At 47.1% G+C, this 16438-nt stretch overlaps 1 protein-coding gene across 8 annotated transcripts in view; it reads left to right on the top strand.

The window, feature by feature from the left end:
* The window catches only part of ppargc1a (peroxisome proliferator-activated receptor gamma, coactivator 1 alpha), a 248725-nt gene that overhangs the window by 215137 nt on the left and 17150 nt on the right, over positions 1-16438 (top strand). For 5 of the 8 annotated variants that reach the window (XM_070993099.1, XM_070993102.1, XM_070993104.1 and 2 more), the window contains exons 3-4: positions 13978-14172; positions 15170-15295. In XM_070993099.1, the coding sequence (XP_070849200.1) occupies positions 13978-14172; positions 15170-15295 (321 nt within the window). The remainder of the gene's footprint in view (positions 1-13977; positions 14173-15169; positions 15296-16438) is intronic. The other 3 variants (XM_070993103.1, XM_070993105.1, XM_070993101.1) reach the window with 1 other exon arrangement.

Genomic DNA, 16438 nt, shown 5'->3' with positions numbered 1-16438 from the left:
CCTTGATCAATATCTGTTTATCACTGCACGGCAAGTTGCTGTTTCTGAGCATTATGCAGCCATGGAACATCTTTGCATCCACGGTGATTTCTCTCCATGCTCTCCCAGGGGTCAGGAGTGAGCTCGAACGATAACGTGCCCTAGCAAACCCAACACGCCACCGCGCTTTTGAATGTGAGCCAAACAAAATGTATAACTGTTACCAGTTTACAAACACGCTTTTGCATTGCTCCGAAGTACAAAACAGGAGATAATGTGAAGAATGATAAGCCCAGGAGGACCTTTGTCCCCTTGTTTGGATCCTGGCCGTGACGGTAGACTCCCTTATCAAAACTCGGAGCATTTATTTCTGCCAAGAGTCAGTAAGGCGGCACACATCTGAAAGAACACTGGTAGTAAACTCTGGACATGCTGGCTATATTGCAAAACGCTTCTCAAAGGTTGGAGCGTAAAACTTTAATCTTTGCCCCCCATCCCCTCACCCCACCCCCCGCCACCTCCCCTTTTCTTTCTCCATGTCTCCTCCTATCCCTCTCTCTCCGCCTGACTCTCTCTTTCTGTTCTCACCCGGTGACAAACGAAGTCCACAGAGGGTGATGATCTGGCCGGGGCCATAAAGCCATCGGTCTTGGGACTGACTTCCAGTCCCCAGTTCATTATAAGCCTTTATCAGTGCCAGAGATAGACAAGAAAGACTGAGATTGGATGCTTTAGCCTCGCCTCAGGAGGAAAAACCCTGTCTGAGGGTGCGTGCGTGTGTGCCTATGGCCCTGTCATGTAGTCACGTTTTCAGGTTCTCTGTTTGTGTGTGTGTGTGTGTGTGTGTGCGCGCCTCCTCAGTGGTCTTGCAGGCAACAGTTGATAACAGACTAAATTCTTTCCACGTTTGACCTCCTCCCTACCACTGCCACCTTTTCAGAGTCTCTTTATATCACCACACATTCTACCTCCGTGGACCACCCCAACACACACACACACACACACACACACACACACACACACAGACACACACACACAGGAAGGGGGGCCTTAAGTACTAGTCGGTGTGACCGTGGCTCCTCTGTCGTCTGAGAGTGATATGGCTTGCAGCCACCGAGTGGCTCTGGGGATGGATAAAAATACCAATGAGAGTGTATGCACGTGCTTGTGTGTGCATGTGGGTGGATGTGTAATTTTAAAACACAATGGAACTTAGCACCCACTGAGGACCCTGATGAGGGAGCGAGCTCTGAGCAAGAAGCCATGTTTGACTTCCAATGTGGGATGGAGCTCGTATTTGTGTGCCTGCACGGGCACATGCTCCTGCACACCGGCGCACGTGTTTGCGTCCATGCGCATACTGTACATCGCAGCGAGCGGGTGATGTTTTCACACACTCGACAAGCCAGCACCTATTGTGTTATGCTGAGGGTATGGAAAGGCTTCTAATCAAGCAGTGAAAGCTGGGGTTGCAAAGCAAGTAATACATTTCCCTGACCAGGGAATTTTTTTTTTCCATCTTTGGAAAGTTTCAAGTCAACATATGAAGTGCTCAGTTCATCATACGGCAGGGCCCGGCTAATCCTACTTAATCTGACAGGGGAAAGTTTGCCGCTCGGCAAGGATCAGAAAGCTGGGGCTGCAGCTGTACTTCCTGTGCCCCCCTGATTGGCCTCTACACAGGGCAGAGAAGCATCCAATAAAAGGCAGAAGATTAGAGAGCATGTTAATTAACGTTAACTGGGCAGATTTGAAGTCTATTTGTTGTTTTCTTGCATTTCCTCCTCCTCTCTTAGATATACATATGAGTGACAAATAAAAGGGAAAAAAAACAAGGTGTTGGGTCCCCATAAGCCACCAGAAGAGGTTCAGTTTTTCCTTTGGCAGAGATTTTCAAAGTCTCTGGAGGGATGAATACTAGTCTTCCAAAAGATTTTCCCTCATTTTCATTTTGATGATGCTGGCAGAGAGCGCTTTCCAAAATCTCCCATAGGTGTTTAATTGCGTTGAGATCTGATGACTGCAAAGGCTATAGCACATGATTCACATTACTTTCACACTCATTAAACTAGTCAGTAAGCCCTCTTGCCCTGTGGAGGCAGGCGTGGTCACAGTGGAAGAGACACGTTTCATCCAAATATAAAGGCAATCACTCAGAATAACTTTCTATTGATTTGCCGCGACCCTTCCCTCTGAGGGGACAAGTGGACCCAGAGCACGCCAGGAAAAGGCTTCTCACAACATGAAAGCACTGCAACTGTCCTATTTTTCCATTCATTCACTCAGGTTTTTCCTTTAATATATCACTCATCTATACATACATTGGCTTAAAAATTGTGCGTTTTAACAAAGAGCAGGTAGCAGAGTATCAAGGCCGCCTTGAGTAACGTGTAACAGCTGCATGCAGCTGTTAGACTGAGGCCCCTCTTTTAAAAGTCCCCATCAAACGACATGCTCGCTGGAAGTTTGAACCGGCTTCAATTAGTTCAAGTAAGTCAACTGTTGAAATGATTTGCAGCTCAGACAGGAAGACAAACACCTACTGTTTTTCTTGCACTGGGGCTTTTATCGAGGTTACAGTTACATGCGACAGACGGTAGCAAATGAGTAAACAGAGTCTGACGTGGTTATACAGTACAGTTGGGACCGGAAATGTGCTCTTCATATCAGAGACAGTCTTTTTTATATAATTAAGGGGGCAGTGAAAGTTGTTTACACTGTGTATATGCGTTGTAAGTGTGTGTATGAATGCGAATGAGTCCATGTTTCTATTAGTGTGTGTGTTCTGTTCTGTAAGCAACATACGGTCCCAGATCACAATCTGTCCCCTGGCTGGCCCTTTGCTCCATTCCCTGCCACTGTCCCAACTGTCCCTGACACGAATGTGAAGAATGATACACCACAACCCCCCACTTGTAACACACACACACACACTCACACACATTACAGCTATTGCTCCTGGCACAGTGTGTTTGACACCTCTTCAAAACGGGCCGACCGTGAAAGTCCACAGTCTATTTTGGGCTGCAGTTGTTAAGGGGTGGTTACTCCAATAAGTTCCCGATGTACTGCCAAAGATAACGGCATAGAAGCGTGACCCAATGTCTTTTTAACTGCGGGTCTCCACTTAGATTTCATGTCAAGCTTCCACCGTTTGATTGATGGAAACGCGTCTCGTTGGTTTTGCTTTATTTGCATCCTGATTTGGATGGCGCGCCGGGATGCGGCACGTCCACATCACACGTGCGCAGATGAAGGCATTTACTGTTGCTGTGGGGTGAGTCGTGATTATGGAAGGAAATTGGCACTGAGCGTGCCTTTCTGGAATATTATCACTGCCGTGCCTGCCCTGTTGTGAGGTACACTGATGATAGATGGACAGGTGGGACAAAGGGACAAGGGCAGATAGAGAAAAGTGAAGCAAAGGGAGGTGCAGAGAAAGACAGAAAAGGCCAATTGCGGACAAGACAGACAGACAGGCGTGGAAACAGATGGGTAGCGAAGGAGACAAACACAGAGACCAGGTGAAGCTTGAACTTCAGGTAATGCAGGTAGTAAAATTAGAAGCCGAGGCTTAAAGCATTACTCAAATACTGTGAAGGGACACACTGCGAATGTATGCACGTGAGCATGCATGTGTGGGCCGCGTCAGCCATTCAAACTCTGCTTTGCTCCAACGGGATGTGGTGTGCAATGGCGCCGGATTTTGCGAGGCGTTACGGTGCTTTGTCTCGCATGTTTGTGCATTTTTGGACAGATGCTCAGGTGTTTACTCTTAAGTCAAGGCTGATTTTATCGATTGGGTCATCTTTAGCAGGCTCTGATAAAACATGCTGTGATGAAACGTTTTCTTCGAGCAGACCTTTCTGCGCTGCAAACATGCCGAAGCGTAGATTAGCCCACGCACTTGTTGGCGCTAGGCGCTCGTGTTAGCTGCGCACAAAGTCATAGAGAGGAATTGTCATGCCCACACACCTACCTAAACACACACACACACAGACACACACAGACAGCAGAGACCCTTATTGTCCCTGTTCCTACTCCCTGCTGAATGCCGGTTGCGTTTATTTTGCAAATTTATGCTGACATTTGAGAGTACACCACCCGCACCAGTTCACCGCTCCAGCAAAGGGTGTGTGAATTATCATATTCCACTGTATAATATGATTTTCTCAAGTGAGTCTTATTAGAATCCACCATACTTTCCTCATTGCGATTTCCCCTCAGTTTTTACTGTGCTGATACATTGTTTGCACTGTCTGATAGAAGAAATCCTCCGTCACTGTCGAACTGAAGGCAAACCGCGCTCTCAGACCCGTGGCTGTGCTGTTTCAAGACACACAAATGAGAGGGAGCGCAGGCAAGTCAGCGCAGACGAACAGTCAAGAGATGCAGACTTAGGCTGTCCAAGCCTGTGTCATCTTGGAGCGTCTGTCAGATCCACTCCACAACAAGAGCTCTCAACCCGCCGCCCTGCAACACTGTGGGCTCTGCTCTCTGCCATCCCTTCCTTCCTCTGTCTTTTTCGCTCCCAAGGCAAAGCATTTGTTCCTGGCTGATGGGAAGTTGATGCCGCAGCGGCTAAAGAAATATATTCTGGCCTCCGACAATCGCTTCTGGAAAGGAAGGCTGGAAGGAGGTAGGGAGTGGGGGGGGGATATAAAGGGATAGGGAGTGGGGGGAGGTGAACACGGCCAAAAAAAAAAGTCCCCTCAGGGAATGTTTGGAAAAAGAGCAAGGGAACATCCTTTGGTCTGGTGGTGGCTGCTTGGCTGCCTGTCTAGCTCTCTCTCTCTCTCTCTCTCTCTCTCTCTCTCTCTCTCACACACACACACACACACACTCAACTCATGTTCCCAGTGGGCCGCTGCTGCTGATTGAGGCATGGTTTGGTGTTCCTGCCCCAGCTGATCCCCAGCCCCCAGTGGATACCCATCTCTCTCATCACACTGGAGCCACCGATGTGTACGTGTGCATGTGTGTCTCGGTGTAATTGAGACACCCTATACAAAGATCAGATAGTGGTCTTTTCTGGCTAGACACAACACTTTCATCGCTTTCTGTTTTGTGTGTTCGTGTGTGTGACTATTTTTAGTACCTGGGGTAATCTCCACTAAGAGCCTTTCAGGGCTGTTTCACTTAAACCTGGCCAAAACACTAAGCCAATAATCCACCCACCCCCCCCAGACTCATACTCTCGCACACACAGCAACATGTTGCAACGATGCCATGCGATAGGACCAACCTTCCCTCTATTATTTAATAGTGAACACTTTGGAGAGGCGTGAACAGTGGAGTGTTCGCATTCTTTTATGCTGTCCATCTTATGCAGCAAAAAGTCAGGGCGAGTGCAAGACGGTGTTTGCATAGAGATAAAATGAATTGATCAAAGAGTGACAGGTACAGAGGAAAGAGCAAAAGTGGTAGCCAGCAGTGAGAAAACAGTATGAATAACAGACGAAAAGGGGAAACCTCGACAGAGAGAGAGAGAGGCCTTCAATCAGTGAGCGCCGTGATTCATGGTGAAGCGCTATCAGTCTTGGGCGATAGGCTGCTTCCCCTCTCCAGGAAAGGCCAATCGATCTCAGGTGTGTGTGTATGTATGTATGTATTCGGTGCCAGCGTGCCCAGCAGTGACAGTAGCCTTGGCCAGCCCTTCTGCTCTGGTAGTTCGCCATACTCTGTCAATCTTTCTGTGTTTGGACCACAGCCCGAAGAGAAGTTTGTTGATTCTCAGCAATAGCTCATTCGGTTTCTCGCAATGAATTCAGAAACAAGTGCAGTTATGAGAGGAGCTGGCAGGTATTCAAGAGGAGCTTGATGCCAGACTGAAAAGAAGTGTTTCAATGCCATGTGGGATTGAAGTTGACCACGCCCAGCATCACTGGTGGGTGGAGTTGGGTGTGGTCAGAGGTGTGTTCTGCTGTACCTGTAGCTGCAGCCAGGTGAGAAGTTAAGCAGCTGGATGTCAGAAAAACAAGATCAGCCGGTGTAAAGTGGTGTAACTCCTCAAATTAGCTCTGATTAGCTCCGTCTTTAGCGTGCAGTGTATTAGCTACATCTGAACATGTGTTTTTCTGTGATTAATTTCCCAATTTAGGTATTTTGATTTGCACACATCTTTGGCCATGTGCACAGCAGTCTTGTACTGTACATGTGAAGAACCACTTTTTCCCTATTGCTTTTTTTTAAAGAGCTTTGTCATCCATGCAGGAAAAAACCCACCTCTTCTAAATAAGCTTTATGATGTGCACTGCATGCTTATAGCTCCAGCTTATTTCCCCCCTGAAGCATTTAAGTCTGCACAGGCCTCAAATAGTTCAAGAGGCTCTCCGAGACTCTGCTGATGCATGAGTGACTGGATGCTTGGATGACTCACTTGCTGCCCAATCAGTAGCTCCTGAGCCTCAACTGAAAGCAGAAGCTTTTACAGACATTTGGCTGCCGCAGATAGAAAACGTTCCTTCCACTGTACTTTTTGTAAAACAAAACTTGCTTGTATGACTCTACTATTTGGTCGAGAATACGACTAGAAGAGAAGTCCCTCTCAAGGCAATGTCAGATAGATATGGACATACTCTTGAAGTACTTGCATATAAACTTGATTCTTTGGCATAAGCACAGAAAGGTGAGCATGTTTCCATCAGGTGAATTGTAAAATATGTCTATTCTGAAAATATGAAGCGGTGTATCCGGGATAAATCTGCTGCATTCATCCGCCATGACAGAGCTGTTGAACTCAGGAGGTCAACAGCTCTAAAATCGTCTGCTTGTTAATCAGCTCTCTCCAGAAAACCATTTTCAGGCTATACTGTGGCCAGCCAAACCTCTTCTCATATGGCTGTGGGCTGCGTTGTATAATAAGTTGACGGGCAGATTGGGAAGGCATTTCAAGTGTTGGATGCTTGTCATCAAGTGGGTAGTGACCACTGATCATTCTGCATTTGGCAGACATTTCACAGTCGGGTAGCGTGCGCAGGTACGGTGGGTCTGCTCAGCTCAATGTACGCCGTGAAGGCGAGCCTGTCCAAACTGAAGGTAACATGATCAGTATTCCACAGAGAATAGATCCGAGATTAAGATGAAGTGCAGCTCAACATTCGATGTTGATGCTACAAAGAAAGAGTCTGACTCTGCTTTCATGCCCCCCCATCCTTTCTCATAGTATCCCTGAATCACATCAACAAGTTGGGATTGTATCGACTTAAGTGCACTATTCTTTGATGTGTTTTCATTTCTTTTCTTGCAAAGATACGCGCACCCCCACATCGCTACCCCTCACACAACATGCAAAGGCTTGTGAAGCCCTCCGTGTTTGTCCGCCGCTGCTACACGTGCAGCCCGTACGCATACGGCACTTGAAAGTGCAGAAGGCAGAGAGCGGCTCAGATAACGTGCTCGCAAAGTCACGACACGGATAAGAGGCGCGCACACTGCAGTGGCAGCCTCCTACCTGGATCCAGGAGACACGGGGCACACACTCAACGCAGAAGTCAAGGTAAAAGATAATGCGTTTATTTAGTAATCAGCAAATAGCTTTTATGCAGCTGGGTAAGTGGTGAAGCCTGTGAGGCCTTGATAAGATCGTTTGCTTTCAGGTGTTCCCCGTCGCACCTCGTGTGCCGTCGAGTGCAAATTGAATAGGGTGACCTTTTTTTTGCCGCAGAATCAAATTGACTGCATTTCCCCCAAAAGATTCCGCCATTTCAATTACCATAAATTTGTGATATTGCGTCCCCCGTCAAAACACATGCACACAGAGATGTAGAATAGGACAGTGACACAGGAGCATACCTTTTGTTTGAAACGCTGTAGACCACTATATCTTGTCCACTGTACCCTGGCTCTCCTTGCACTGGCATCTTTCCGAGGAAGACATTACTGTGACAAATGAAACGCCACAAACCCTCGATGGGCTTGGCAGGGCCTGAAAGGTCAGGAGCTGCGTTTGAGTGCAGGTGTACAGATGTGTGTGCGTGCGCGCGTGGTTGTAAGTGTGTGAAGGTGGTGTCAGCAGCGGATAATAACGGAGCCCTCGGTGCGAAAAACAAGAAGTTCTGGTCCATTCTGCTCCCCTTGAAAATCTATGTAAATGTCAAAACCAAAGTGACCAGCCTTCTGTGTGTGTGTGTGTGTGTGTGTGTAATTGTTTTATGGATAGCTACGCTTGGCTGGTGATGGCAGACTTACGCTCCAGCCAGGAAATGTGGCGGCGTTCCTTTAGAAAGATGGACATTGGAAGCAGTCTCTGTGCTCCTTTTTCTGTCTCTCTCTGCACTCGCTCAGTTCCCTTCCCTGTGTTCCTCCAACGCATTATCAACAGTGTTACAGTATGTTCAAAGGCCCCTTGCTTAGTGGTGCACATTCAGAGCTGCCGACTTAAGCAAATAGCTATTTGCATGCCATTAGGCGAAAAAAGCAGAGGGAAGCACCATTCTTCATCCCATCTCTGCATCTAGCTGAATATTCCTTATTCGAGGCTCCAAATGTCTGTTTCTCTCCCCCCTCCCGCTGTGACCGTCAAAGCAAGTCAAAGTCAGAGTAATCACAGCAATCAGTGCTTCCTCGTGCCAAGCCGATTGGGAAGTAGCTGCCAAAACAAAAGGGTGAGTGTCCAATCATTATGATGGTGTGTGATTCTGTGGTGTTAGCAAACGGTTGCTTGGACCATCTGTTGGACGGCTGGAGCAGGAAAACAACAGCAGCTTGGGGCAGGACCGTAGATGGGGAGGCTCCACCAGGACACCCCCCCCTTCGCGATCCGATCGCTTGTTTGGACAGCTGTGTGAGGATGCGTGTGAGCTGATGTGAACAGAAGTGTGTATGCATTTAGTGCTGTGTTTGAATGGAAAGTTATCAGGTTATTTTTATAGATCTGTCACAAATATAAGGATGGTGGTTCGCGTTGTCTTTCCAGTTGCTGATCTCTTGGGTTCAGTGCGTGTCTTTCTGGCTGCATGCGGTTTTGCGGAAGCTGACTGAATGGTTTTTGACCCAAAGCTATACAGAGAGGGCTTGGTGGGTCTGAAGGCGTGTGACAGCCTCAGCTGATCTCAGCAGATGTGCGACAGAGTTCAGGTGGTTAGTGTTAGCAGCAGCAGGGTTACCGGTCAAAGGATTTTTCCGCAGAGAACTAGAAAGACCAGCGCCGCTAACATCCCTTGGGTAGGTGTCTCAATCGGATCTGGCCTGTGTCAGGATGTGTAACAACAGTTCTCTCTCTCTTTGGCTCTCTCTCTTACACACACACACACACACACACACACACACACACGCACACACACACACACACACACACACACACACACACACACAGATATCTCGTCTCCTCACTTTCTATTCTCCTCTCTCTTTCCCTCATCAGCTCATCTGATAGTGTTCTAACAGTCTCAAATGGTTCCCAGGAGATGCATCATCTCTGCACACACACACACACACACACACACACACACACACACACACACACACACACACGCACACATCCTGGTCTTCACTGATGGGTCCAACCGTTTCCTCATTGACAACCCGCGTAGCCTTCTAAACTGAGACAGACATCTGGCATGTAAACAGTCAGCTCCTGCAGCAGCACTTCCTCTTCATTCCGAGAGCTGCCATTTTTGTTTAAATGGAGGCACAAAATAGTGAATTCCTGCCAGGGCGAAGGGATTATCACAAGGCCAGTTGTGGTATTATAGCTAAGCAGGATGGAGAAGCCTAAAATCAGCTGCCTGCTGCTTGGAGAGGACAATCTTGTCTGCATTTAGATGGTACAAGATTTAGCAACTCACAGCTCAAACCATCATGATAAACCAGAATATATACTGAATCTGGATGAATGCAGACACACTGTGAGCCACCAGTGCTGTGATTTTTGTGTCCTCAACATGCCGACCCTTGATATCAAGCCCATGGAATCATTTTCTCGGGAAATTCAGATTCAGAATAACAGTCTCAGTCACAGCCCCGTCCACAATAGAGGTTTAACATTTAGTTTTATGATTTGGAACACCGTCAGACTGTGTCACCGCCGCCTCGCACGCTCAGACGCACAGAGGGACTTAACAGTGTTATGTATGGTTTCATCGCTCCGTATAGGCCATAATCACCCTCTCTCCATCTCAGTAAGCTCATGCTAAATGACCAGACATCCCTGGCGGCTGCCATGATTTGTCTCTCTGCCGTGCATCGTGCCGTACCTTACCCTCCCTGTCTCTCTTTCCTCCCTCCTTCTCCGCTCCCATATGCTGTGCCTGTGTGACCAGCCGACGTGTCAGGCCTGACTAAGGCCTTAACGGCAAGGCTGACGTTGATTTATTTCCTCTGAAATCTGGGGGCCGGGGGTAATAACACAGAATGACATTATTTGTTTATCAAATCCAAGGCTGCTTTTCTTGGCAGAGTCAAGATGTGACGACTTGATACGACCCCCTCGCTCGGCGCTCGCGCACATATACCCCCTGCAATTTCTGATTGTGCCATGATTAGAAGGTCTGGCTCGTCTTAACCTCATCCAAGGGAGTGCTTTTGAAAGCTGACGGAGCAGAGAGTGGAGGGGAAAAAATAAAGATTGAGATGAAGCAGTGCAATTAAATTGTCAAGGCACAGATTTAACCCCGCCACGCAATTTGGAGGCCAATTTATTAAGAATGTTTTCTGTCTGAACTAACTGGATGCTATTCCTCTATCTGCAGAGAGAGAGAAGGAAAGAGTGAGCAGAAAGAGACAGTAAGAATAAACAGTACTTTAAATACCAGATGACCCATTTAATGGGAGATATTTTATCTTCCCACATCCAGAGTGTCTGCCACATGTTCTGCTTCTCATTTGAAGATAACGGCGGAGCTGTTGAAACTGCATCTTGGTGTTATTCAGTGATCACTTCTATCATTCTGGCACTTTCACAACACATTTGGTTCCTTTTAACATGTAAATGATGCATTGCCCCGAAAAGCTCGTTAAAATTTGATCCCTGGCAAATTTGCTCAGGAGCTTGGAATCCTCAAGAAGCAATTAGCAGATTTAATTTGGCTATTTGCCCCAGTGTTCAGAAGTGAGTGTTTGTTTAAAACAGCACCTTCACCTTCCCTTATCGGCAGCGTGAATAGTATCTCCTGGAACACAAATGCTGAGCCGTGGAACTCAATAAAAGAGTTAAAGGCAAGGACAACCTCTAATACAGCCTGCCTGATAACAAAAGGGCCTCACCTAATAATGAACAACTGGAGTTGGCTTTCTTTTCTCCGACGTGGGGAAGCTGGGGTGAAGGAGGGGGGAAAGAAGCTCTGCCAGCACTTGCCAGCATGTTTAATGGCTAATTGAAGCATTTGGAATAAAACAGCCACAAAATGGCACCCTTTAGAATTGGAGCGGGGTTAATATATTGTGATCCCACAATTAGCCCAGGATTGTTAAGATCTCTTTAATTCGGTGAGGTCCATTAAGCGGGATGGGCAAGAAAGTGCTCCCACCGAGACAATTTTTCTCCTCTCTCTTTGTTCTTCCTGCCCTCTTTTCCTCTCAGCAGCTGCTGGAGTAATCAATATAAGTGGACATGGCCGTCAGCAGGTTGCCGGGTTATCCTGGCGTCAACCCCTTTGGGTGCCATAGCTCCCGAAGTCCACCCACATAGAGATTTTGTTAATAAATATACAAGGGACATTGGTCGAAGACTGACTTTGGTGTGGAAACTCTGCAAGGTGTGGTCCTTAAGCTGGCACTGAAAAGCTCACCCTGCTGGACAGGAGTATTAGATCACGGTCTCACCAGGGTAGAAATGATCACTGAGGTTTGCTCTTTACCCCAGATTCTCAAATCCCCACTTGGCCTATGAGTGCCTCCACTAGAGCTGCAGCAGCGGCTGCAGCATGATCGTCACGACTCAGGGTTTTACAAGTGTCTCTTTCAGAATATGAGAGTCCCTTCTGGGTTATCTTCGGGGATACAGTGTGCCTGTGGGAGCTTGCCAATTGGTGGAGGTTTTTGAAACAGGATTGAAATCACTATATTTGAGCCTGCCACAGCCTCAGAAATTCCCCAATCCTTTCCAAACCATGACATAATGAAGCTTGCACAGCCCCCTCAACTTTTAATGTAACTCATGTCGCAGAGTGGCAAAGACTGCAATGTCTACAGAATGTATAGGTTTGAATCTAGAGAGGTGAGTAAAGCCCCACCCAAATACAGCAGCACTTGTTTGGTGTGTGATGTTTGGTGAGGTTGGACCTAAACAGATGGCTGGCTCATTAAAGACTCATTTGTGATAATCTAAAATGATCCCGCTTTCAATTTCTCATGCGAGGATGTATGTTTGGGCTAAGAAAAGGCTCCGGATTTATCAGCGGTTAATACCTACCCGCTTAGTGCTCAGGTAATAACTTGGGATGCTGGAAAATGGTGAACATTTCAGTCGTGGAGGGTTCCAGCACAGTGGATTTGGAGCTTCATGCAAGTAATTAAACAGCATGCCACCTCATACAGAGCAATTTCCTGCAAGGCATTTGCTTGCCAATGCGCCGTGGCCCCAGTCTACGTCGTGTTATCTCTTTGAAATATGTCCCCTTTATCATTTTTTAATAATGACTGAGTGCTCATGTTGTTCAGAGAAAATCTACTCAATGAGCATCAGATTAACGTTTTCCTCACCGTTAGCCAGCTAACTGAACGTCCAAGATATCTGTGTCATCTATAAATGAAAATTGGAAGGGGGGGAGCATTAAAATAGCTGCTACTTCATTGGTGAATCCGAACCTGCTCCAAAAGTGCCGTCCACGGTGGGTGTGTAATTGTGTAAAATCAGCAGGGTAGAGAGGAACAAGTGGGTAGCTAAATTTCCTGCATGTAAGCATCCGAGTCTTCTGGGGTGTAGTGCTGGTATCTAAGAGGTTGGTGGCCCCCTTGGCATAATGATGGCCACACACCGTCACCGAGCGATGATAATCCTGCCATGTGCATAAAGGGATTTGTTCTTGTTGGGCTGGCCACAGAACATCCCGGGGTGACGACGTTGTTTATCTTTCCGCTGTCTTAAAGTCCCCTGGGCTTTTATGGCCCTGGAACTTACAGTTCCTGTTGTCACTTGTCACTGCGCAAAGGCACAGCAGTACACACACAAACACACACACACACCCTTTTGCCAAGCAAGCTGCATTCCTCTTGCTTTTAATATACATTTTCTGTATTCTTGTTATTTTCTTTACATGCTGTACGTGCATGTTAGCAGATCACACCTCTTTCACTATTCATCTCTATATATTTCATCGCTCTCTGCCTCTTTATTTCTCGAACACGGCTATAATCTCTACTATTAAACAGCCAGCTGCAGCATGCACACAACTCCTCTGGCGCATCAGAGAGGAGCTGAGTGGCGAGGACACGCTTTATTTTTCATGAAATGTTGATGATAACTTCCCGCCCATCGTGCACATCAGCTGTCATGCTCACATTTTAAATATATCGCGTTTATTTAGCATTAACGGGTGGTAATTCGCCTTATCTGAGCATAGCTTGCAAACATCTTGACGGCAAGCCGATCTTGTCGCAATTCCGCCGAGAAAGATTGAGGAGAGTCAACTTCCACTCATTGTTTCCTTTACCCCCACAAACCCCTCAATACCACGACGCACCCCGACCCACTCCTGTCTTCCCTAGATGCTTGCTACTTGTCAGCCCTGGTAATGGGTTTCTTGGGGGAGATATTATTTTGGTCCAGTAAGCTGCGTGCTTAAAATATGAGTGACAGGCTTGACTCACTTGCACAGGGAGAGAATTTAGTTTTGAAAAAGGCTGCCAGGATAGAAACAGCTCTACTGCAAAAAAAAAGAGGGGAAAAAAAAATCTTCCCACTCTATTAACAATGAAAGCCTGCATGCAACCACCCACCACCTTTACTTCCCCGGTAGAAAAAAAAAAGAGATGCAACTTCTCCTGACTAAAATGTCCTATTTTCCCCCTGTCTCTCTGTTTTTCTGTCTCTGTCTTCCCCCTTTTCCCCCTCCTAAGAAGATAGATGAAGAAAATGAGGCCAACTTGCTGGCAGTGCTTACAGAGACCCTGGACAGCATCCCGGTGGATGAGGACGGATTGCCTTCGTTTGAGGCCCTGGCAGATGGGGACGTGACCAATGCCAGTGACCGGAGCTGTCCCTCCTCCCCTGACGGCTCGCCACGCACCCCAGAGCCCGAGGAGCCTTCCCTGGTAAGACCACCAGCTTTTCCTTCACGAGATTCCCCCATCACCACCACTCCAGGGTCAAAACGTGCCATTCCTGAGACATGACCTCCAGCCCTGCGCACACTGCTGCTTTTTTTTTTGCCAGTCTGTGGCACACACCAGATAAGACTCTTCAGCAAGACTGGGCACCAAAAGTGGCCATTTGTCTGTTAGACTTCTGTCTTTGGCGGTGCCCAATCCACTCTCTGCCACATTTGCCACAATGTGTTCACTGTATGTGTCGTCAGAGCATTCAGAGATGCAGATGCAGGGAGGAAGGGAAGTAAATGGAATGGATCAGTGCGTTTGCTGTTCAGTGCTAATTACATAACAGTGCTATTGTGGCGCCAATTCAATGATACGAACACTGTGGTGGGGCCAACTACGGTTGACACGGTGCCACAAGTCCTGAAATCAAGCCGGCACATAATGAAAGTCAGGGAAAAAAGAAATCCATCTCATCTTGTCGACTCTCAGTGGGTCTCAACTAATCCCCCTGTGCCCGAGTCATCTTTTTTGGCAAAAAGACAAGCCTCTCGATGAGAAGTCAGCTTACCTTTGTGCTGTTATTTTTACACATAACCACACCATCTGGGCATTCCTCTAGCTTAAAGGCTTTGACCTAAAATGTTGTGTTATGTTCAGTTCTAGTCCATTTTATTCCATGCCGGTCCCTTCCAAATGACCTTTAGCCACATGCCCGAGAGTGTTTATTCAATCACATTAGAGGAGCCTGGCTTTGTGTACACAAAAACACCTTCACAGGGAGAAAGACTTGTCCTGTCGCGTACTATAAACTGCTCAAAAAATGTCTAATCTTTTAAATATCTGAGTGATTTCATCTTTTCTGACTGCAGCGTTGGCCTCTTTTGGTTCCACAAAGAGCAGGCTGTCTAATTGAAAGAAAATGGTCATTTGCATAAGCCATACTCACTCACCCCCCCCCACCACTTTCTCTTGTTCTGTTTGGGTCCATTCGCAGCTGAAGAAGCTCCTTCTGGCACCCGCAAACTCCCAGCTCAGCTATAATCAATACACAGGTGGCAAGGCACAGAACCATGCAGCCAGCAGCAACCACCGGATCAGACCACCACCTGCCGTCGTCAAGGTAGGGACACACACACACACACACACACACACACACACACACACACACACACACACACACACAAATACGCGCGCTGCCTTGCTGCGTATTTCACTCCTGAACACACATTTTCTGTCAGTGTTTGTTTATCTCTCACTCTGTTCTTGCTCTGTCTTGCTTCTTGCTCTTTCTCCCCCCCTCTCACGCTTTTCTTGTTTTGGTGGCCGCCTTTAGAAGATGTTAGACTACTGCTCTAGTCTACTATCCCAGGGGGCCATCTCGTAATGAAAACAGGCTGATTGCTGTTGGGCTTTCCAGGCGAGGCATCGGCACCGTTGTCTCATTAGCTCCACCACTTATCCGCCTTGGTATGGTGCCTGTTGGAAAAAAAAAAAAAAAAAAAAACAGCGACAGGCACTCTTGCGGCGAGATTGATGCCTTGAGACGTCAAGATCAAAATATCAGCCTTTATGTTCTCATTAGATGGCTCTCAAAAGGACTTTTTTTCTAAAGGGGCTGGGATTAAGGTGAATTTTAGTCAGTGTAAGCGTCATATGTTTGTGAATATGAATAAAAACAGTATGTCATTCCAGTAATCTGTTTGCATTTCATGTCAGAACCTGACATGGTGTTTGTTCAGTGCCATACACAGCTTCCAGCACTTGATCATTTGCTCTTGTTTGGGGAAAAACGTCTGAAATCTCTATTTGTTCTGCTTTCCCTAGTGCTTAAAATCCTCTGAATTTGAAAAGCATCTGTATGTGATCATATTGTGTGGTAAACACAACACACACACACACAGATTTGTGTGCGTTGTGCATACTGTGTTTGCACATGGAGTGCGTCAACCTTCCTCACAGTTTCTATTTTCATACTGTGCCTTTGAGTCATCCATTTCTGGAGCACAGCGAATGAGGACTCCCGGAGGACATGGTGCGCGTACAGAGTGGCGCGTTGGTGCTCGGAGGGCCACGCAATTAAGATGATGGGCGGACCGCACTCCCACCATTGCCTCCCAGACAGTTGGGCAACCACTGTGCTCAGGCTGTCTGAGTCGCTCTTTCAGTCTCTCTCCCTTTGTTCTTTTATTTTTGTGCCCAATAAAGCACTTATGATTTCTCACAACTGGATCAACTGAACTATACTAACAGTGAGCAAAACTTT

This window comes from Chaetodon trifascialis, chromosome 23 (genome assembly GCF_039877785.1).
Source record: "Chaetodon trifascialis isolate fChaTrf1 chromosome 23, fChaTrf1.hap1, whole genome shotgun sequence".
Taxonomy (NCBI): Eukaryota; Metazoa; Chordata; class Actinopteri; order Chaetodontiformes; family Chaetodontidae; genus Chaetodon; species Chaetodon trifascialis.
Note: the sequence above shows the minus strand (reverse complement) of the source record. Positions and strands in the feature narration are given on the sequence as shown.